This window comes from Salmo trutta, chromosome 25 (assembly GCF_901001165.1).
Source record: "Salmo trutta chromosome 25, fSalTru1.1, whole genome shotgun sequence".
Taxonomy (NCBI): Eukaryota; Metazoa; Chordata; class Actinopteri; order Salmoniformes; family Salmonidae; genus Salmo; species Salmo trutta.
Genome location: NC_042981.1, coordinates 5400921 through 5426441, shown reverse-complemented (window position 1 = coordinate 5426441; position 25521 = coordinate 5400921). Strand labels below are relative to the sequence as shown.

At 43.6% G+C, this 25521-nt stretch overlaps 1 protein-coding gene across 3 annotated transcripts in view; it reads left to right on the top strand.

Annotated features, from left to right (window-relative positions):
- Window positions 1–14613: 14613 nt before the first annotated feature.
- LOC115161900 (E3 ubiquitin-protein ligase TRIM9-like) overlaps window positions 14614–25521 on the top strand; it is an 83335-nt gene continuing 72427 nt past the window's right edge. For all 3 annotated transcript variants that reach the window (XM_029712718.1, XM_029712717.1, XM_029712719.1), the window contains exon 1: window positions 14614–15577. In XM_029712718.1, coding sequence (XP_029568578.1) covers window positions 14741–15577 — 837 coding nt within the window. In that variant the 5' untranslated portion in view covers window positions 14614–14740. The remainder of the gene's footprint in view (window positions 15578–25521) is intronic.

Sequence of the window (25521 nt, the reverse complement as noted above, 5' to 3'; positions counted from 1 at the left end):
GAGAGGTTGTTTATCCTGGCACCATACTGCCCAGGTCTCTGATCTCTTCCCTGTTGGCTGTCTCATCGTCGTTGGTGATTAGGCCTACCACTGTCGTGTCGTCAGCAAACTTAATGATTTTGTTGGAGTCGTGCATGGCCACGCAGTCGTGAGTGAACAGGAAGTACAGGAGAGGACTAAGCACGCATCCCTGAGGTGCAACCGTGTTGAGTGTCAGTGTGGCAGATGTGTTGTTGCCTACCCTCACCACCTGGGGGCAGCCCGTCAGGAAGTCCAGAATCCAGTTGCAGAGGGAGGTGTTCAGTCCCAGGGACCTTGGCTTTGAGGGCACCATGGTGTTGAACTCTGAGCAGTTTTCTGTAAAAGGTGGGTAAACATCTTGGCAAAAAAACAATTGGGTAATCTGTGTTTACTCTCCAGTACACCACTGGCTGTGACTAAAACTAAACATAAATTACCCAGAGTTTTAGTCGACTGTTAATAACTAAAACTAACGAAGGACGAAATTACTCATATGTGACTAAGACTAAAAGGTATTTTAAGATTAAAACAAAATCTGAAAATAGCTGCCATACACTGAATGAATCGTGACTAGAATGTTTATTGAGTTTAAGACAGAGAGAGTAGCCAGAGGAATAAGGAGAAGGTTTTGTCCAGAGATATATATAATATTTTGATTATATGGTTTGGTCATAGCCTGCTGACTGAATGAAGCCTGTGCTATGAAATTAAATGAACAACGTTGACTCAATGTAGACTACAGTTTTTTGGACAAATGTTATATTTTGTCAAAATAACAGACTTATGTCTCCAACATGACTTTGTTTAAATGATATGGGCAGTTTTTTGAGAAGGACTTTGTAGTGTTATCACACCCTGTGCACATGTAAGTTCTGAGTTGCATTTGTCCTCACTGTACATCTTTCTAGTCTATTTTACAGCACTTGACAAAGACTGAGTCCCAAATGCTATCCAGTAGTGCACTACCTTTCACATTTATATTGTAGTCATTTAGCACACTGTTTCCCAACCCTGGTTCTTCGAGGACCCCCCAACAGTACACCAACCCTGGTCCTTCGAGGACCCCCCAACAGTACACCAACCCTGGTCCTTCGAGGACCCCCCAACAGTACACCAACCCTGGTCCTTCGAGGACCCCTCAACAGTACACAACAACCCTGGTCCTTCGAGGACCCCCCAACAGTACACCAACCCTGGTCCTTCGAGGACCCCCCAACAGTACACCAACCCTGGTCCTTCGAGGACCCCCCAACAGTACACCAACCCTGGTCCTTCGAGGACTCCTCAACAGCACACCAACCCTTGTCCTTCGAGGACTCCTCAACAGCACACCAACCCTGGTCCTTCGAGGACCCCCCAACAGCACACCAACCCTGGTCCTTCGAGGACCCCCCAACAGTATACCAACCCTGGTCCTTCGAGGACTCCTCAACAGCACACCAACCCTGGTCCTTTGAGGACCCCCCAACACTACACCAACCCTGGTCCTTTGAGGACTCCTCAACAGCACACCAACCCTGGTCCTTCGAGGACTCCTCAACAGTACACCAACCCTGGTCCTTCGAGGACTCCTCAACAGCACACCAACCCTGGTCCTTCGAGGACTCCTCAACAGTACACCAACCCTGGTCCTTCGAGGACTCCTCAACAGTACACCAACCCTGGTCCTTCGAGGACTCCTCAACAGTACACCAACCCTGGTCCTTCGAGGACTCCTCAACAGCACACCAACCCTGGTCCTTCGAGGACCCCCCAACAGTACACCAACCCTGGTCCTTCGAGGACCCCCCAACAGTACACCAACCCTGGTCCTCCGCAGACCCCCCAACACATTTTTATTTTGACCTTGGACAAGCACACCTGATTCAACTTGTCAACTAATCACGAAGCCCCCCCCCGCTTGAAAATCTGCTTGAAAAAAAAACTAAAAAATCTATTGCAAGACTTGAAGATTGCTGTCTAGCCATGATCCCCAACACATTAACAGAGCTTGAAGAATTCTGAAAAGTATAATGGGCTAATATCCAGGTGTGGAAAGCTCTTAGAGACTTACACAGATAGACTCACAGCTTTAATCTCTGCCAAAAGGTGATTCTAAAATGCATTGATTCAGGGTGCTGAATACTTATGCTATGAATATATTTTTGTTATTTAATTTCTATTCATCCCCTCACTTTGACATTACAGAGTATTTTGTAGAGGAGGAACTGAACCCCTTAAGGATGATCTCTACGGGGAGAGGACGAACTGAAACCCTTACAGATGTTCTCTGTAGGGAGAGGAGGAACCTGAAACCCTTAAGGATGTTCTCTACGGGGAGAGGAGAACCTGAAACCCTTAAGGATGTTCTCTGCAGGGAGAGGAGGAACCTGAAACCCTTAAGGATGTTCTCTGCAGGGAGAGGAGAACCTGAAACCCTTAAGGATGTTCTCTGCAGGGAGAGGAGGAACCTGAAACCCTTAAGGATGTTCTCTGCAGGGAGAGGAGGAACCTGAAACCCTTAAGGATGTTCTCTACGGGGAGAGGAGAACCTGAAACCCTTAAGGATGTTCTCTGCAGGGAGAGGAGGAACCTGAAACCCTTAAGGATGTTCTCTGCAGGGAGAGGAGAACCTGAAACCCTTAAGGATGTTCTCTGCAGGGAGAGGACGAACTGAAACCGTTAAGGATGTTCTATGCAGGGAGAGGACGAACTGAAACCCTTACGGATGTTCTCTGCAGGGAGTGGAGGAACTGAAACCGTTAAGGGAATTTTCCAGTAGGAGAGTGGAGAGTAAGTACGTCCCAAATGGCACACTATTCCCTATATTGTGAACTACTTTAGACCCTATTCCCAATATTGTGCACTACGTTTGATCAGAGCCGTATTGGTGCTGGTCTAAAGTAGTGCAGTAAATAGGGAATAGGGTGCCATCAGGGACACAGCCTGTCTAGTATGGCAGGATTATAGTATTGTAGAGATATAATGGGATTGGCTACTTGCTCTGGACCAATCCTGGCCAACAGGAAAGTGTAGGAAGATAAATTATATCTGTCTCAAATAGTAGCCTATTACTATTCCCTATATAGTGGACTACCTTTAAGGGGCTCTGGTTAAAGGTAGTGCACTACTGAGGGAATAGGGTGCCACACTGTGCAGAGATTACACTCAGCTAAACATGCCACCATCCTAGTAGTGGCACAGCCAAGTGTTAATAGTACATTTACATGGAGTGCCAACAGTGTGTTCCATGTTTATTTATATTGATTCATTACATGCCTATTACATTAATTAATCACTTACTGTGTGATGGTTATAGCACATGTTGATCTCAGTACATGATGGTTATAACACCTGTCGGTCTCAGTACATGATGGTTATAACACCTGTCAGTGTTGGTATATGATGGTTATAACACCTGTCGGTGTTGGTACATGATGGTTATAACACCTGTCGGTGTTGGTACATGGTGGTTATAACACCTGTCAGTCTCAGTACATGATGGTTATAACACCTGTCAGTCTCAGTATATGATGGTTATAACACCTGTCAGTCTTAGTACATGATGGTTATAACACCTGTCGGTCTTAGTACATGATGGTTAAACACCTGTCAGTCAGAGGGCATGATGGTTATAACACCTGTCAGTGTTGGTACATGGTGGTTATAACACCTGTCAGTCTCAGTACATGATGGTTATAACACCTGTTGATCTCAGTACATGATGGTTATAACACCTGTCAGTCTTAGTACATGATGGTTATAACACCTGTCGGTCTTAGTACATGATGGTTAGAACATCTGTCAGTGTTGGTACATGATGGTTACACCACCTGTCAGTCTCAGTACATGATGGTTATAACACCTGTCAGTCTCAGTACATGATGGTTATAACACCTGTCAGTCTCAGTATATGATGGTTATAACACCTGTCAGTCTCAGTACATGATGGTTATAACACCTGTCAGTCTCAGTACATGATGGTTATAACACCTGTTGGTGTTGGTACATGGTGGTTATAACACCTGTCAGTCTCAGTACATGATGGTTATAACACCTGTTGGTCTCAGTACATGATGGTTATAACACCTGTCAGTCAGAGGACACGATGGTTATAACACCTGTCGGTCTCAGTACATGATGGTTATAACACCTGTAGGTCTCAGTACATGATGGTTATAACACCTGTCAGTGTTGGTACATGATGGTTATAACACCTGTCAGTGTTGGTACATGATGGTTATAACACCTGTCTGTCAGAGGACACGATGGTTATAACACCTGTCAGTCTCAGTACATGATGGTTATAACACCTGTCAGTCTCAGTACATGATGGTTATAACACCTGTCAGTCTCAGTACATGATGGTTATAACACCTGTCAGTCAGAGGGCATGATGGTTATAACACCTGTCAGTGTTGGTACATGGTGGTTATAACACCTGTCAGTCTCAGTACATGATGCTTATAACACCTGTCAGTCTTAGTACATGATGGTTATAACACCTGTCAGTGTTGGTACATGATGGTTATACCACCTGTCAGTCTCAGTACATGATGGTTATAACAACTGTCAGTCTTAGTACATGATGGTTATAACACCTGTCGGTCTTAGTACATGATGGTTATAACACCTGTCGGTGTTGGTACATGGTGGTTATAACACCTGTCAGTGTTGGTACATGGTGGTTATAACACCTGTCAGTCTCAGTACATGATGGTTATAACACCTGTCAGTCTTAGTACATGATGGTTATAACACCTGTCAGTCTCAGTACATGATGGTTATAACACCTGTCGGTGTTGGTACATGATGGTTATAACACCTGTCAGTCTCAGTACATGATGGTTATAACACCTGTCAGTGTTGGTACATGATGGTTATAACACCTGTCGGTCTCAATACATGATGGTTATAACACCTGTCAGTCTCAGTATATGATGGTTATAACACCTGTCAGTCTCAGTACATGATGGTTATAACACCTGTCAGTCAGAGGACACGATGGTTATAACACCTGTCGGTCTCAGTACATGATGGTTATAACACCTGTAGGTCTCAGTACATGATGGTTATAACACCTGTCAGTGTTGGTACATGATGGTTATAACACCTGTCAGTGTTGGTACATGATGGTTATAACACCTGTCTGTCAGAGGACACGATGGTTATAACACCTGTCGGTCTCAGTACATGATGGTTATAACACCTGTAGGTCTCAGTACATGATGGTTATAACACCTGTCAGTGTTGGTACATGATGGTTATAACACCTGTCAGTGTTGGTACATGATGGTTATAACACCTGTCTGTCAGAGGACACGATTGTTATAACACCTGTCAGTCTCAGTACATGATGGTTATAACACCTGTCAGTCTCAGTACATGATGGTTATAACACCTGTCAGTCTCAGTACATGATGGTTATAACACCTGTCAGTGTTGGTACATGATGGTTATAACACCTGTCAGTGTTGGTACATGATGGTTATAACACCTGTCAGTGTTGGTACATGATGGTTATAACACCTGTCGGTCTCAATACATGATGGTTATAACACCTGTCAGTCTCAGTATATGATGGTTATAACACCTGTCAGTCTCAGTACATGATGGTTATAACACCTGTTGGTCTCAGTACATGATGGTTATAACACCTGTCAGTCAGAGGACACGATGGTTATAACACCTGTCGGTCTCAGTACATGATGGTTATAACACCTGTAGGTCTCAGTACATGATGGTTATAACACCTGTCAGTGTTGGTACATGATGGTTATAACACCTGTCAGTGTTGGTACATGATGGTTATAACACCTGTCAGTGTTGGTACATGATGGTTATAACACCTGTCAGTGTTGGTACATGGTGGTTATAACACCTGTCAGTCAGAGGACACGATGGTTATAACACCTGTCAGTGTTGGTACATGATGGTTATAACACCTGTCGGTGTTGGTACATGGTGGTTATAACACCTGTCAGTCTCAGTACATGATGGTTATAACACCTGTCAGTCTCAGTACATGGTAGTTATAACACCTGTCAGTCTCAGTACATGATGGTTATAACACCTGTCGGTCTCAGTACATGATGGTTATAACACCTGTCAGTGTTGGTACATGATGGTTATAACACCTGTCAGTGTTGGTACATGATGGTTATAACACCTCTCGGTCTCAGTACATGATGGTTATAATACCTGTCAGTGTTGGTACATGATGGTTATAACACCTGTCAGTATTGGTACATGATGGTTATAACACCTGTCGGTGTTGGTACATGGTGGTTATAACACCTGTCAGTCTCAGTACATGATGGTTATAACACCTGTCAGCCTCAGTACATGATGGTTATAACACCTGTCAGTGTTGGTACATGATGGTTATAACACCTGTCAGTCTCAGAACATGATGGTTATAACACCTGTCGTTCTCAGTACATGGTGGTTATAACACCTGTCAGTGTTGGTACATGGTGGTTATAACACCTGTCAGTGTTGGTACATGATGGTTATAACACCTGTCAGTCTCAGAACATGATGGTTATAACACCTGTCGTTCTCAGTACATGGTGGTTATAACACCTGTCAGTGTTGGTACATGGTGGTTATAACACCTGTCAGTCTCAGAACATGATGGTTATAACACCTGTCGTTCTCAGTACGTGGTGGTTATAACACCTGTCAGTGTTGGTACATGATGGTCATAACACCTGTCAGTCTCAGTACATGATGGTTATAACACCTGTCAGTGTTGGTACATGATGTTATAACACCTGCCCGTCTCAGTACATGATGGTTTGAGATGCAGTAACCTATTCTCTCAATGTGGTCTCTGATGGTAACCAGCTGGTATTATGCTGAGATGTGCACCACTGACAACTCAAACACTATACTGATTACACTGATCATATAATGTCACGTCTTGTCTTTATCTGATCTTGGCTCTATGATGGGAGAAGGCATGTGGACAATAAGCTTTTAATTAGTTGTAGGTTTTAGAGAATCATGGTACATGATGGTTATAACACCTGTCAGTGTTGGTACATGATGGTTATAACACCTGTCAGTGTTGGTACATGGTGGTTATAACACCTGTCAGTCAGAGGACACGATGGTTATAACACCTGTCAGTCTCAGTACATGATGGTTATAACACCTGTCAGTGTTGGTACATGATGGTTATAACACCTCTCGGTCTCAGTACATGATGGTTATAATACCTGTCAGTGTTGGTACATGATGGTTATAACACCTGTCAGTATTGGTACATGATGGTTATAACACCTGTCGGTGTTGGTACATGGTGGTTATAACACCTGTCAGTCTCAGTACATGATGGTTATAACACCTGTCAGCCTCAGTACATGATGGTTATAACACCTGTCAGTGTTGGTACATGATGGTTATAACACCTGTCAGTCTCAGAACATGATGGTTATAACACCTGTCGTTCTCAGTACATGGTGGTTATAACACCTGTCAGTGTTGGTACATGGTGGTTATAACACCTGTCAGTGTTGGTACATGATGGTTATAACACCTGTCAGTCTCAGAACATGATGGTTATAACACCTGTCGTTCTCAGTACATGGTGGTTATAACACCTGTCAGTGTTGGTACATGGTGGTTATAACACCTGTCAGTCTCAGAACATGATGGTTATAACACCTGTCGTTCTCAGTACGTGGTGGTTATAACACCTGTCAGTGTTGGTACATGATGGTCATAACACCTGTCAGTCTCAGTACATGATGGTTATAACACCTGTCAGTGTTGGTACATGATGTTATAACACCTGCCCGTCTCAGTACATGATGGTTTGAGATGCAGTAACCTATTCTCTCAATGTGGTCTCTGATGGTAACCAGCTGGTATTATGCTGAGATGTGCACCACTGACAACTCAAACACTATACTGATTACACTGATCATATAATGTCACGTCTTGTCTTTATCTGATCTTGGCTCTATGATGGGAGAAGGCATGTGGACAATAAGCTTTTAATTAGTTGTAGGTTTTAGAGAATCATGGTACATGATGGTTATAACACCTGTCAGTGTTGGTACATGATGGTTATAACACCTGTCAGTGTTGGTACATGGTGGTTATAACACCTGTCAGTCAGAGGACACGATGGTTATAACACCTGTCAGTCTCAGTACATGATGGTTATAACACCTGTCAGTGTTGGTACATGATGGTTATAACACCTGTCAGTGTTGGTACATGATGGTTATAACACCTGTCAGTGTTGGTACATGATGGTTATAACACCTGTCGGTCTCAATACATGATGGTTATAACACCTGTCAGTCTCAGTATATGATGGTTATAACACCTGTCAGTCTCAGTACATGATGGTTATAACACCTGTCAGTCAGAGGACACGATGGTTATAACACCTGTCGGTCTCAGTACATGATGGTTATAACACCTGTAGGTCTCAGTACATGATGGTTATAACACCTGTCAGTGTTGGTACATGATGGTTATAACACCTGTCAGTGTTGGTACATGATGGTTATAACACCTGTCTGTCAGAGGACACGATGGTTATAACACCTGTCGGTCTCAGTACATGATGGTTATAACACCTGTAGGTCTCAGTACATGATGGTTATAACACCTGTCAGTGTTGGTACATGATGGTTATAACACCTGTCAGTGTTGGTACATGATGGTTATAACACCTGTCTGTCAGAGGACACGATGGTTATAACACCTGTCAGTCTCAGTACATGATGGTTATAACACCTGTCAGTCTCAGTACATGATGGTTATAACACCTGTCAGTCTCAGTACATGATGGTTATAACACCTGTCAGTGTTGGTACATGATGGTTATAACACCTGTCAGTGTTGGTACATGATGGTTATAACACCTGTCAGTGTTGGTACATGATGGTTATAACACCTGTCGGTCTCAATACATGATGGTTATAACACCTGTCAGTCTCAGTATATGATGGTTATAACACCTGTCAGTCTCAGTACATGATGGTTATAACACCTGTTGGTCTCAGTACATGATGGTTATAACACCTGTCAGTCTCAGTATATGATGGTTATAACACCTGTCAGTCTCAGTACATGATGGTTATAACACCTGTTGGTCTCAGTACATGATGGTTATAACACCTGTCAGTCAGAGGACACGATGGTTATAACACCTGTCGGTCTCAGTACATGATGGTTATAACACCTGTAGGTCTCAGTACATGATGGTTATAACACCTGTCAGTGTTGGTACATGATGGTTATAACACCTGTCAGTGTTGGTACATGATGGTTATAACACCTGTCAGTGTTGGTACATGATGGTTATAACACCTGTCAGTGTTGGTACATGGTGGTTATAACACCTGTCAGTCAGAGGACACGATGGTTATAACACCTGTCAGTGTTGGTACATGATGGTTATAACACCTGTCGGTGTTGGTACATGGTGGTTATAACACCTGTCAGTCTCAGTACATGATGGTTATAACACCTGTCAGTCTCAGTACATGGTAGTTATAACACCTGTCAGTCTCAGTACATGATGGTTATAACACCTGTCGGTCTCAGTACATGATGGTTATAACACCTGTCAGTGTTGGTACATGATGGTTATAACACCTGTCAGTGTTGGTACATGATGGTTATAACACCTCTCGGTCTCAGTACATGATGGTTATAATACCTGTCAGTGTTGGTACATGATGGTTATAACACCTGTCAGTATTGGTACATGATGGTTATAACACCTGTCGGTGTTGGTACATGGTGGTTATAACACCTGTCAGTCTCAGTACATGATGGTTATAACACCTGTCAGCCTCAGTACATGATGGTTATAACACCTGTCAGTGTTGGTACATGATGGTTATAACACCTGTCAGTCTCAGAACATGATGGTTATAACACCTGTCGTTCTCAGTACATGGTGGTTATAACACCTGTCAGTGTTGGTACATGGTGGTTATAACACCTGTCAGTGTTGGTACATGATGGTTATAACACCTGTCAGTCTCAGAACATGATGGTTATAACACCTGTCGTTCTCAGTACATGGTGGTTATAACACCTGTCAGTGTTGGTACATGGTGGTTATAACACCTGTCAGTCTCAGAACATGATGGTTATAACACCTGTCGTTCTCAGTACGTGGTGGTTATAACACCTGTCAGTGTTGGTACATGATGGTCATAACACCTGTCAGTCTCAGTACATGATGGTTATAACACCTGTCAGTGTTGGTACATGATGTTATAACACCTGCCCGTCTCAGTACATGATGGTTTGAGATGCAGTAACCTATTCTCTCAATGTGGTCTCTGATGGTAACCAGCTGGTATTATGCTGAGATGTGCACCACTGACAACTCAAACACTATACTGATTACACTGATCATATAATGTCACGTCTTGTCTTTATCTGATCTTGGCTCTATGATGGGAGAAGGCATGTGGACAATAAGCTTTTAATTAGTTGTAGGTTTTAGAGAATCTATACAAAACCATGCAATCAGTATAGGTGATCTATGAATTGCCCTCTCTGTTGTCCAGGACCTCTGAAACAGATTATGAATTGCCCTCTCTGTTGTCCAGGGCCTCTGTAACAGATTATGAATTGCCCTCTCTGTTGTCCAGGGCCTCTGTAACAGATTATGAATTGCCCTCTCTGTTGTCCAGGGCCTCTGTAACAGACATCCAGCTCAATGGGATTAAGGGGGCAATCTGGGATTCATAAAACAACAAAGTGATCACCACCCTGAAGGAGGGTGCTGGGTGAAATGTAACCACTCTTAAATTCATAGGTGGGCTAAAAGAGTTAAACTAAACTCATGAGGCTTTTATAAATTATATTAATCAACAACCAATGGCTACAGCGCCTTCAGAAAGCATTCACACCCCTTGACTTTTTCCACATTTTGTTGAAATTTAAAATGAATTAAATTGAGATTTCTGGTCTATATACAACACCCCATAATGTCAAAGGGGGAATTATGTTTTTATACATTTTTACAAATTGATTAAAAATTAAAAGCTGAAATGTCTTAATGTCAATAAGTATTCAACCCTTTTGTTATGTCAAGCCTAAATAAGTTCAGGAGTAAATATTTGCTTAACAAGTCACATAATAAGTTGCATGGACTCACTCTGAGAGCAATAATAGTGTTTAACATGATTTTTGAATGACTACCTCATCTCTGTACCCCACACATACAATTATCTGTAAGGTCCCTCAGTCGAGCAGTGAATCTCAAACACAGATTCAACCACAAAGACCAGGGAGGTTTTTCAATGCCTCGCTGAGCAAGGGCACCTTTGGTAGATGGGTAAAATTGTAAAAAAAGCAGACATTGAATATCCCTTTGAGCATGGTGGTTATTAATTACACTTTGAATGGTGATTCAATACACCCAGTCACTACAAAGATACAGGCGTACTTCCTAACTCAGTTGCTGGAGAGGAAGGAAACCGGTCAGGGATTTCACCCTGAGGCCAATGGTGTTAAAGAGTTTAATGGCTGTGATTGGAGAAAACTGAGGATGGATCAACAACATTATAAGGACTGGGGAGTTTTTCAGAATAAAAACAAACAAAAAACAGAATGGAACTAAACACAGGCAAAATCCTAGAGCTAAATCTGGTTCAGTCTGCTTTCCAACAGACACTGGGAGATGAATTCACCTTTCAGAAGCACAATAAACTAAAACACAAGGCCAAAATCTCCACTGGAGTTGTGTAATGTCTGCTTCTAACTCACACTCTCAAACACATAGATCCCCTGAACGCAGCTCACACTCTCAAACACATAGATCCCCTGAACGCAGCTCACACTCTCAAACACATAGATCCCCTGAACGCAGCTCACACTCTCAAACACATAGATCCCCTGAACGCAGCTCACACTCTCAAACACATAGATCCCCTGAACGCAGCTCACACTCTCAAACACATAGATCCCCTGAACGCAGCTCACACTCTCAAACACATAGATCCCCTGAAAGCAGCTCACACTCTCAAACACATAGATCCCCTGAACGCAGCTCACACTCTCAAACACATAGATCCCCTGAACGCAGCTCACACTCTCAAACACATAGATCCCCTGAACGCAGCTCACACTCTCAAACACATAGATCCCCTGAACGCAGCTCACACTCTCAAACACATAGATCCCCTGAACGCAGCTCACACTCTCAAACACATAGATCCCCTGAACGCAGCTCACACTCTCAAACACATAGATCCCCTGAAAGCAGCTCACACTCTCAAACACATAAATCCCCTGAACGCAGCTCACACTCTCAAACACATAGATCCCCTGAAAGCAGCTCACTCTCCAGATCCCAATCACCTGAATTCTGATCACCTGTTCACACACCTGTATGTCATTATCACACACTATTTAGTTCAGTTCTTTGCACCCCGTCACTGTGAGGTATTGTTTGTTTTGATACACATTCTATTCTGAGTGCTGGTTTACCCGTATTAGTCCTCCTGTGTATCATAGGTTTTGGCCATCCTTACTACGACGCATTTTTGCCTATTCCCTGCCTGTACTTTTGCTGTCATTTCCTGTCATCAACCTCTTGCCTGATCTGCCGGACTACGTTATTAGCCTTTTCCCTGCCTGTACTGTTACCTTTTTGGAGTCCCAGTGTATGACCATCTGCCTGCCCCTGGACCCAGCTACCTGCCTCCTCCTGTGTATGACCATCTGCCTGCCCCTGGACCCAGCTACCTGCCCCTGGACCCAGCTACCTGCCTCCTCCTGTAGTCCTTTACTAAATAAACACCTGCTGCACCCTGCGCTTGAAACCAGCTCTCTGTCTCCCATCGTACTCATTTCAAGTTGCTTAGCAAGACGACACCGAATGTTCCTGAGTGTCTTGGTTACAGTTTGACTTAAATCTGCTTGAAAATCTATGGTAAGACCTGAAAATGGTTGTCAAGCAATGATCAACAACCAATTTGACAGATCGTGAAGAATTTAGAAAATAATAAATGGGCAAATGTTGGACAATCCAGGTTTGGGATGTTCTTAGAGACTTTTTTCACTTTATGGGGTATTGTGTGTAAATGGGTAAGAATAAACATCTATTTAATACATTTTGAATTCAGGCTGTAACACAACAAAATATAGAATAAGTCAAGGGGTATGAATACTTTCTGAAGGCACTGTAGATAACATTATGGATGTACCAATCCCAGATTGTGTAATTCGCCCTTCTCAAGACCCCCCCCCCTCCCTCCTGCTCTTATAGATCCTGACTAGGTTGCCATGGAAGCCTTCGAAATGGCTGTGCTATTTGAGTTGAGAGCTAAAAGAGGACGGATCCGTCAGGCTCTGTAAAGCCAAGAGCATTCCCCAGTATCCCATCTACTGTACAAGGTGTTGCTCTTCATTGTGATGTTAATTGTGCCATCAAGACAGTAGGACCTTGTTTCCTCTGGGTTTTTAAAAAAAAAATTATTTTTAAAGACATGAATCCTCTTAGGTTAGTAGTTTAGAGAATAGATTAGTTTAGAGAAGAGAGAGAGAGATAGAGAGGGGCAGAGAACAGCAACCTGGTCTCATAGAATAGACATAACATTGTACATTTAAATCCGGGACACATAAAAACGAGTATGATATGTTTTGTTTGGTATGGTTACTTAAGGTATAATGCATGCGTCTAGTGTAACAGTACAGCTTCCGTCCCTCTCCTCGCCCCAACCTGGGCTTGAACCAGGTACTCTCTGCACACATCAACAACTGACACCCACGAAGCATCGTTACCCATCGCGTCACAAAAGCCGCGGCCCTTGCAGAGCAAGGGGAACAACTACTTCAGGTCTCTGAGCGAGTGACGTCACCGATTGAAACGCTATTAGCTAGCACCACCGCTAACTAGCTAGCCATTTCACATCGGTTACATTAGCAACCCAAAGGTTTTGTGTTCAAATCTCATCCCGGACAACTTTAGATTGTAGCTAATTAGCAACTTTTCAACTATTAACTACTTTTTAGCTACTTTGCAACTACTTATCACGCTAGATAACCCAAATTGGAATTCGTAACATATCATAGGTTTTGCAAAGTATATCGTACAAATTGCAATTCCTAACATATCAAACAAAATGGATGATGGACAACCACAAATTAATACATACCATACGAAAGGTAACATATCATACTGAATGGACTTTCACGGATTTGCCTTTACTATGTTACTTCTACCCCTGAGTTCAGGTTGGAGAGAGAGAGAGAGAGAGAGAGAGAATAATTTATGGGAAATAACTTATTGCTGAACATATCCCACTAGGAATATATCATGTGCATTATTGGTTCATGCTCATAGTTTCATAGGCGACTGTTTTCTTAATTAGTCATATATTGTGTTGTTTCGAATCGATACCACTAAGAGAATTGTTAATGCCAGGCGCTGTCATCATCGCATGGAAACGATGTGGTCGTAGAGCATATCTGATTGGTCTAGAACCATTAGACTGACGGCTGCCTTGTCCAATAGCTGCTCTGGATTAGCCGACGTTTGCAATACCGTTTGTGTATTGGCTAGAAAGTGCGTTGTCTCGGAATAGTTTGCAGAATATATTTGCCTGCCTTCTTCCAAGGTTGCATTTACTGTGGTGGATGGATGCTGAAAAAGACGACCGCTTGCAGTACGCAATAGCATTCTGATTTATCAAATATAACAACTTTTCTGGAATTGGGAGATACTATTTCTCTCCGAAGTTAATTTAAAATGGATGAAATGGAAGAAGAATTAAAATGCCCTGTCTGCGGATCTTTTTTCCGGGAGCCGATCATTCTACCGTGCTCCCACAACATTTGCCTGGCTTGCGCTCGGAATATCCTAGTACAGACCCCAGACGCCGAATCTCCACAGAGTAGCCGTGCGTCTGGCTCGGGGCTATCTGATTATGACTATCTAGACCTGGATAAGATGAGCTTGTACAGCGAGGCGGACAGTGGGTATGGCTCCTATGGTGGATTCGTAAGTGCCCCGACCACCCCTTGCCAGAAATCCCCAAATGGTGTGCGTGTATTCCCCCCTGCCGTCCCCCAACCTCCTGCTCAGCACCACTTACTAGGACACCCCGGCTCTCTACCCGCTATCCCCCGAAACTCCTGCATCACCTGCCCGCAATGCCATCGCAGCCTCAACCTGGACGAAAGGGGGCTCCGCGGGTTTGCCAAGAACCGGGTGCTGGAAGGGGTTGTGGACCGGTACCAGCAGAGCAAAGCAGCCGCTCTCAAGTGTCAGCTCTGCGAGAAGAGTCCCAAAGAGGCCACTGTGATGTGCGAGCAATGTGACGTGTTCTACTGTGACCCTTGTCGCTTGAGGTGCCACCCCCCTCGAGGTCCGCTAGCCAAGCATCGCCTCGTGCCCCCGGCGCACGGCCGGGTAAACCGTCGGACAAGTCCCCGGAAGATCTCCACCTGTACAGAACACGAACTTGAGAACCTGAGCATGTACTGTGTTCAGTGCAAGATGCCGGTGTGTTACCAGTGTTTAGAGGAAGGCAAGCATGGAACACATGAAGTCAAGGCTCTGGGAGCTATGTGGAAACTGCACAAGGTAATGTGCTTATGCCAAATGGTTGCATTTATACCTCTCTGTTTTTCTAATGTCATAAAGCGCATTTAACTCACCAATTATAGTCCTAAATTAGCCTCGCAAAGCCGCCTGATCCAATGAGCTTACATACCAGCAAGCACGTTTGATTCCTTGGAAGTTGTGGGAATGCAAGTTTTTGGTTTGGTTCTGGGAAGGAAGCTAGAAGTTTCCTGATCAGTACTTTGTGGCGCAGTTGCTAGAGCATGGCTCTTGCAATGCCAGGGTTGTGGGTTCGATTCCCACAGGGGACAAGTAAGAACATGTAGGCTTTTACTACTGTAAGAGCGTCTACTAAAATATAGACTGTTTAGTTCTGAGAACTCAAGTGAACATTTCACCTGTTCTGAGAACTGAAGTGAACATTTCACCTGTTCTGAGAACTGAAGTGAACATTTCACCTGTTCTGAGAACCTTCATGTGTAGTTCTGAGAACTGAAGTGAACATTTCACCTGTTCTGAGAACCTTCATGTTTAGTTCTGAGAACTGAAGTGAACATTTCACCTGTTCTGAGAACCTTCATGTGTAGTTCTGAGAACGTTTTCCTGGGATGTTTTATTAACGTTCTGTGAACAGAAATGATAGGTTACTTGAAGGTAATTAAATAAGGTTCTGAGAACGGAAATTATAGGTTATTTGAAGGTAATTAAATAAGGTTCTGAGAATGGAAATTCTAGGTTATTTGAAGGTAATTAAATTAAATAAGGTTCTGAGAACATTCTCTAAATGTTGTGAATGTTTTAAATTAAATCTAAAGGTGCGATATGCATACATTTTGCCACCATTTTCTGGTTGCAAAAATTCTAACAGTTTGCCTAATTTCAGTTTATTACAAAACAAGCAGTCATTGTGTAGAGAATCAATTGTACCATCTGAATCACAGTGAAATATATTTTCCATTACCAAAAATACGATATTTTTAGCTGTTTGAAGCTGGTGTACAAAACAGAAAGTAAAAGAAGCAAAAAACTGAACTTAAGTAACGGGCAGCATAGAAATAATGCACATAGAACAGATATACCTCTTTTTAGACTTGTTTTCAATGAAAATGACAGATCTATAACTCACATTTCTATGTGAATTTGGTCAGTCCCCCAAAAAGTTACATTTAGCAGCTTTAACGGTTATTTAGAGGTTTTTGAATAACTTCCTTAAAACTTTCACTGAATGTTTCAATAAGACTTTTAATTACGCTGCTAGTGTAGGTTAAATGTTTTGAACACCAAGCACTGATAAGACACATGGAAATTCATTGGCTTAGTCATGTAAACACATATTGTTTTTTTATTGTGGCACGGCATCAGTAAGTGTCACAGGGGTCGTTGAAAGGAGACCAAGGCGCAGCGTGTAAAAGTGCTCATTCTTTTTCTTTAATGAAAACACCTCAACAAAAAACAACAAACGACCGAACAACAGTCCCGTCAGGTACTACGACTAAAACGGAAAACAACTACCCACAAACCCCAAAGGAAAAACTGCCTGAGTATGGCTTCCAATCAGAGACAACGAAAGACACCTGCCTCTGATTGGAAACCATACCCGGCCAAACATGGAAAAACAACACATAGAAATAGAAAACTAGAACTGTCACGTATCACCTGAATAGCAGGAGGGGTGAAGTCAGGCGCAGGAGACTGAGGTCCGTGAAACACACGTTTAATAAATAGTCAAAAAATTCCGCAACAAGGCAGGGCGCACATGCAAACAAAATAGGAGAACAGCTCCTAGATACAGTGGAACGGGACGCAGCCCGGCAACCCTAATGCCTAAAAATACGCAGCGAAGAGAGGACAAACAATTCCCCTTCTTACCCAAAAGGAATGACATAAAATAATCCCGCACAAATCCCCAAACGAAACAGACAAACTAAATACCCCACTAATTAACTAACACAGAACAGGTGCTGACCTAGACAGACATAACCAAAAGACACAGAAACATAGATCGGTGGCAGCTAGTAGGCCGGCGACGACGACCGCCGAGCACCGCCCGACCGGGGAGAGGCGCCACCTTCTGTGGACGTTGTGACAAGAACACTCCCACATAGAAACAGAAACCCCAAAAACCCACACAAAACAACCCCCTGCCACGCGCTGACCATCTTACTATGGCAAATGACCTCTTTACCTGGTCAGGACGTGACAGTAAGATTCAAATCAATGCTCTTCTGTTCTTTTTCCATGGAAATTAGTCCTCTGCGCCACCAGGATGGAGCTAGCATGACGTGTGTTTTTAACTCATACAAAGCTGTTCATTTTAGTCTATTCCCCATTTCAAGGAAAACATGTCAGATCAGTGTATTACCAATGTTTATAGGAAGGCAAGCACGGGACACATGAAGTCAAAGCTCTGGGAGATACAGTGGGGGAAAAAAGTATTTGATCCCCTGCTGATTTTGTACGTTTTGCCCACTGACAAAGAAATGATCAGTCTATAATTTTAATGGTAGGTTTATTTGAACAGTGAGAGACAGAATAACAACAACAAAAATCCAGAAAAACGCATGTCAAAAATGTTATAAAATTATTTGCATTTTAATGAGGGAAATAAGTATTTGACCCCTCTGCAAAACATGACTTAGTACTTGGTGGCAAAACCCTTGTTGGCAATCACAGAGGTCAGACGTTTCTTGTAGTTGGCCACTAGGTTTGCACACATCTCAGGAGGGATTTTGTCCCACTCCTCTTTGCAGATCTTCTCCAAGTCATTAAGGTTTCGAGGCTAACGTTTGGCAACTCGAACCTTCAGCTCCATCCACAGATTTTGTATGGGATTAAGGTCTGGAGACTGGCTAGGCCACTCCAGGACCTTAATGTGCTTCTTCTTGAGCCACTCCTTTGTTGCCTTGGCTGTGTGTTTTGGGTCATTGTCATGCTGGAATACCCATCCACGACCCATTTTCAATGCCCTGGCTGAGGGAAGGAGGTTCTCACCCAAGATTTGACGGTACATGGCCCCGCCCATCGTCCCTTTGATGCGGTGAAGTTGTCCTGTCCCCTTAGCAGAAAAACACCCCCAAAGCATAATGTTTCCACCTCCATGTTTGACGGTGGGGATGTTGTTCTTTGGGTAATAGGCAGCATTCCTCCTCCTCCAAACACGGCAAGTTGAGTTGATGCCAAAGAGCTCCATTTTGGTCTCATCTGACCACAACACTTTCACCAGTTGTCCTCTGAATCATTCAGATGTTCATTGGCAAACTTCAGACGGGCATGTATATGTATTCTTGAGCATGGGGACCTTGCGGGCGCTGCAGGATTTCAGTCCTTCACGGCGTAGTGTGTTACCAATAGTTTTCTTGGTGACTATGGTCCCAGCTGCCTTGAGATCATTGACAAGATCCTCCCGTGTAGTTCTGGGCTGATTCCTCACCGTTCTCATGATCATTGCAACTCCACAAGGTGAGATCTTGCATGGAGTCCCAGGCCGAGGGAGATTGACAGTTCTTTTGTGTTTCTTCCATTTGCGAATAATCGCACCAACTGTTGTCACCTTCTCACCAAGCTGCTTGGCGATGGTCTTGTAGCCCATTCCAGCCTTGTGTAGGTCTACAATCTTGTCCCTGACATCCTTGGAGAGCTCTTTGGTCTTGGCCATAGTGGAGAGTTTGGAATCTGATTGATTGATTGCTTCTGTGGACAGGTGTCTTTTATACAGGTAACAAGCTTAGATTAGGAGCACTCCCTTTAAGAGTGTGCTCCTAATCTCAGCTCGTTACATGTATAAAAGACACCTGGGAGCCAGAAATCTTTCTGATTGAGAGGGGGTCAAATACTTATTTCCCTCATTAAAATGCAAATCAATTTATAACATTCTTGACATGCGTTTTGCTGGATTTTGAAATTGTTATTCTGTCTCTCACTGTTCAAATAAACCTACCATTAAAATTATAGACTGATAATTTCTTTGTCAGTGGGCAAACGTACAAAATCAGCAGGGGATCAAATACTTTTTTCCCTCACTGTATGTGGAAGCTTCACAAGGTAACTTGTTTGCCAAACGGTTACATTTATACCTCTCTGTTTTTCCAATGTCATAACGCTCATTTAACTCATAACGCTCATTTAACAAGCACTCATTAAGATCAGGTGTGGCTAATTAGTGGGCATTAACAAGATAGAGGATAGAGTTTTGTTGACACTGAGAACGGAATGTATATTTTTTCAAATAACGTTCTTGAACTTTACACATTTTTTCTTGTGCTTTTTATGGAAAGTTTTCTTAATGTTCTGAGAACATTACTTTAAATAGAACCATGAGGAAACCTTCAGAAACTATATAATGAAGTACTGAAATACCCACAGAAGAACGTTGTTTCTTAACATTCTCTGAACTTTGAGAACATTACTTTTAATACAAACATGAGGAAACCTTTAGGAAACGTTATGCTGAAGTGTTGACATTCCAACCTAAGAAACATATGGTTCTCAGAACGTTATGTGCTAGCTGGGTATATCCTGCACCCTTCCCAGAACTATATGGTAAGGTTATATGCAAAATACCATAGGACAGTCATACTATCATCAAGCTCTAAGAAACATATGGTTCTCAGAACGTTATGTGCTAGCTGGGATGGTTCTCAGAACATCATGTGCTAGCTGGGATGGTTCTCAGAACGTTATGTGCTAGCTGGGATGGTTCTCAGAACGTTATGGGCTACCCCACCTCTTTAAGGAATACCTGGGATAGGATTAAGTAATCCTTCTAACCCCCCCAAAAAAATATATAGATGTACTATTGTAAAGTGGTTGTTCCACTGGATATCATAAGGTGAATGCACCAATTTGTAAGTCGCTCTGGATAAGAGCGTCTGCTAAATGACGTAAATGTAAAATGTTATGGGCTAACTGGGATGGTTCTCAGAACGTTATGGGCTAACTGGGATGGTTCTCAGAACGTTATGGGCTAACTGGGATGGTTCTCAGAACGTTATGTGCTAACTGGGATGGATCTCAGAACGTTATGGGCTAACTGGGATAGTTCTCAGAACGTTATGGGCTAACTGGGAGGGTTCTCAGAACGTTATGGGCTAACTGGGATGGTTCTCAGAACGTTATGGGCTAACTGGGATGGTTCTCAGAATGTTATGTGCTAGTTGGGATGGTTCTCAGAACGTTATGTGCTAGCTGGGATGGTTCTCAGAATGTTATGTGCTAGTTGGGATGGTTCTCAGAACGTTATGTGCTAACTGGGATGGTTCTCAGAACGTTATGTGCTAACTGGGATGGTTCTCAGAACGTTATGGGCTAACTGGGATGGTTCTCAGAACATTTTGTGCTAGAAGGGATGGTTCTCAGAATGTTATGTGCTAACTGGGATGGTTCTCAGAACGTTATGGGCTAACTGGGATGGTTCTCAGAACATTATGTGCTAACTGGGATGGTTCTCAGAACGTTATGGGCTAACTGGGATAGTTCTCAGAACGTTATGGGCTAACTGGGATAGTTCTCAGAACGTTATGGGCTAACTGGGATGGTTCTCAGAACATTATGGGCTAACTGGGATAGTTCTCAGAACGTTATGGGCTAACTGGGATGGTTCTCAGAACATTATGGGCTAACTGGGATGGTTCTCAGAACGTTATGGGCTAACTGGGATGGTTCTCAGAACATTATGGGCTAACTGGGATGGTTCTCAGAACATTATGGGCTAACTGGGATGGTTCTCAGAACGTTATGGGCTAACTGGGATGGTTCTCAGAACATTATGGGCTAACTGGGATAGTTCTCAGAACGTTATGGGCTAACTAGGATGGTTCTCAGAACATTATGGGCTAACTAGGATGGTTCTCAGAACGTTATGGGCTAACTGGGATGTTCTCAGAACGTTATGGGCTTACTAGGATGGTTCTCAGAACGTTATGTGCTAACTGGGATGAATGTTGCTGCACGGCATGAATCAGTCTGTTATTTTCAAGGCTAGTCCTAAATGGGCCCCAAATGAATGTCGTTCATTAATGCAATTGTAGAAACAAATAGCGTGTAGTAGTATAGATTTAATAAGCCTAACTTATACTTTCTTTTCAGCTCCAATTGTTATTGATTGTGTGTGCCCACCATTGAATTGTAGATTATTAAATAATGTGTAATAATACATAATTACATTTTTTTGTTCACTTCACTTCAGTCTCTATAGTAGCCTGCTATGACGACCTGCGGGCCCATCTACTCCAATGTTGTCGGCAGCCCAAAATATATATATATATATATATATATATATATATATAAATCCCAGCAGTTTCACCGGAGGTGCCACTGTCCTTTTAACAGACAGGCCGCTTACGCCTCGATGAAACCAACAGTGCCATTGCATCGATACTGCGTAATAAATTCTGCATTCAAACTTTTTTTCCCCATTTTGTAATCCAATATTAATTTTTTGGGGTGGATATGTGTACAACAAAAGTTCAACATTCACCTTCTGCTGCTGTTTCTGTCAAGTCAAACGTGTACAGTTTGATGTGTATGTTGGATAAACCCAGTGCAGGCATCACACAGAACCCACTGCAACTGCCTCTGCAATGCAACGCTGCAAGGCAAATGTAGCGTTGCATTTAAGCAATAAGGCCCGAGGGGGTGCGGTATATGGTCAATATACCACGGCTAAGGGCTGTTATTATGCACGACACAACGCAGAGTGCCTGGATACAGCCCTTAGCTGTGGTATATTGGTCATATATCACAAACTCTAGAGGTGCCTTAATGCTATTATAAACTGGTTACCAACGTAATTAGAGCAGTAAAAAAAATATATATTTTCTCATACCCGTGGTATACGGTCTGATATACCACAGCTTTCAGCCAATCAGCATTTAGGGCTCGAAACATCCAGTTTATAATGTAAATGAATGTACTTCTTCTAGCGTACCAAAGCAATGCAAAATGCATCATACCGGATGTATTCCTGTATTCTGAAAGTTATGTATCTTGAAAACTTGACTTGCAGACATGCAAAACGTTGGACTAATGGACTAATGAAACAAATACCAAAATATAGTTTTTGGGTGGAGTTTTCCTTTAACAAGTAGCTACAAATATTCAAATGTATTAAAAAAACGATCTTTTGAAAAAGTTTCAACGGTATTGACGGTATTGAAAAACTATCCTGAGGCTATTTCCGAGCCTACCACCCTGCACACAATGTGTCATGCCATGAGTAGGAGGACAGGGGCAGATGGAACAACAATCTTCAACCCCCACACACTGACACACACTCTACAGAACCGTGTGTAACAATGTGTATGCTGAGCTGCTGTACACACACACATACACTCTACGCCCTCTAGGACAGTCAGAAAACCCTCTAGGACAGACAGAACACCGTCTAGGACAGACAGAACACCCTCTAGGACAGTCAGAAAACCTTCTAGGACAGACAGAACACCCTCTAGGACAGACAGAACACCCTCTAGGACAGACAGAACACCCTCTAGGACAGACAGAACACCCTCTAGGACAGTCAGAACACCCTCTAGGACAGACAGAACACCGTCTAGGACAGTCAGAACACCCTCTAGGACAGTCAGAACACCCTCTAGGACAGTCAGAAAACCTCTACGACAGACAGAAAACCCTCTAGAACAGACAGAACACCCTCTAGGACAGACAGAACACCCTCTAGGACAGTCAGAACACCCTCTAGGACAGACAGAACACCCTCTAGGACAGACAGAACACCCTCTAGGACAGACAGAACACCCTCTAGGACAGACAGAACACCCTCTAGGACAGTTAGAGCACCCTCTAGGACAGTCAGAACACCCTCTAGGACAGACAGAACACCCTCTAGGACAGTTAGAACACCCTCTAGGACAGTCAGAACGCCCTCTAGGACACCCTCTAGGACAGACAGAAAACCCTCTAGGACAGTCAGAACACCCTCTGGGACAGTCAGAACGCCCTCTAGGACAGTCAGAACGCCCTCTAGGACAGACAGAACGCCCTCTAGGACAGACAGAACGCCCTCTAGGACAGACAGAACACCCTCTAGGACAGTCAGAACTCCCTCTAGGACACCCTCTAGGACAGACAGAAAACCCTCTAGGACAGTCAGAACACCCTCTAGGACAGTCAGAACACCCTCTAGGACAGTCAGAACACCCTCTAGGACAGTCAGAACACCCTCTAGGACAGTCAGAACGCCCTCTAGGACAGTCAGAACACCCTCTAGGACAGTCAGAACACCCTCTAGGACAGTCAGAACACCCTCTAGGACAGACAGAACGCCCTCTAGGACAGTCAGAACACCCTCTAGGACAGTCAGAACGCCCTCTAGGACAGTCAGAACGCCCTCTAGGACAGTCAGAATGCCCTCTAGGACAGTCAGAACGCCCTCTAGGACAGTCAGAACACCCTCTAGGACAGTCAGAAAACCCACTAGGACAGACAGAAAACCCTCTAGGACAGACAGAACACCCTCTAGGACAGTTAGAGCACCCTCTAGGACAGTCAGAACACCCTCTAGGACAGTCAGAACACCCTCTAGGACAGTCAGAACGCCCTCTAGGACAGTCAGAACACCCTCTAGGACAGTCAGAACGCCCTCTAGGACAGTCAGAACGCCCTCTAGGACAGACAGAACGCCCTCTAGGACAGTCAGAACACCCTCTAGGACAGTCAGAACGCCCTCTAGGACAGTCAGAACACCCTCTAGGACAGTCAGGACACCCTCTAGGACAGACAGAAAACCCTCTAGGACAGACAGACAGTCTTAGAAACACTGACAGTGTCACACACACTGACACAAACACACACACACACACACACACTTGAAACACACACACATAATATTGCTGATTTATACACACACACACACACACACACACACACACACACACACACACACACACACACACACGCACACACACACACGCACACACACACACACACACAGAGTCAATGTAACACCAGTGCACCCGTGTGTTATCGTAGGTAGTATTCACCACATCTAGCAGACAGTAGGAAACTGATGGGCAACAATTCAGCTCTCTCACTATGATTACATTTAGTTTCATCTGCTTCTCCATCCATGTTATTTCAGCATCCAAGTCCCCCTTGGTATCAGCTGTCCAGTTACATACACTGTGCCAGCAGAGGGCCATTAACAATTACAGTGTGGTAGACTGTGGCTGAGGAAGAGGTGACATCGGATAGGATCATTCCCAAATGGCAACCTATTCCCTATATAGTGCACTGGGGTTCTAGTCAAAAAAAATAGTGTGCACTATATTGTGAATTAAAACCTAGTCAGTGGCCTTGTGGTCAGAGTGTCTGGCTTGGATAAGGCTTACTGGGCACTAGATAGGGGAATAGGGTGCACTAGATAGGGGAATAGGGTGCACTAGATAGGGGAATAGGGTGCACTAGATAGGGTGCACTAGATAGGGGATAGGGTGCACTAGATAGGGAATAGGGTGCACTAGATAGGGGAATAGGGTGCACTAGATAGGGTGCACTAGATAGGGGATAGGGTGCACTAGATAGGGAATAGGGTGCACTAGATAGGGGAATAGGGTGCACTAGATAGGGTGCACTAGATAGGGGATAGGGTGCACTAGATAAGGAATAGGGTGCAAAAGATAGGGGAATAGGGTGCACTAGATAGGAGATAGGGTGCACTAGATAGGGTGCACTAGATAGGGTGCACTAGATAGGGTGCACTAGATAAGGAATAGGGTGCAAAAGATAGGGGATAGGGTGCACTATATAGGGTGCACTAGATAGGGGATAGGGTGCACTAGATAGGGGATAGGGTGCACTAGATAGGGGATAGGGTGCACTAGATAAGGAATAGGGTGCACTAGATAGGGAATAGGGTGCACTAGATAGGGTGCACTAGATAAGGAATAGGGTGCAAAAGATAGGGGATAGGGTGCACTATATAGGGTGCACTAGATAGGGGATAGGGT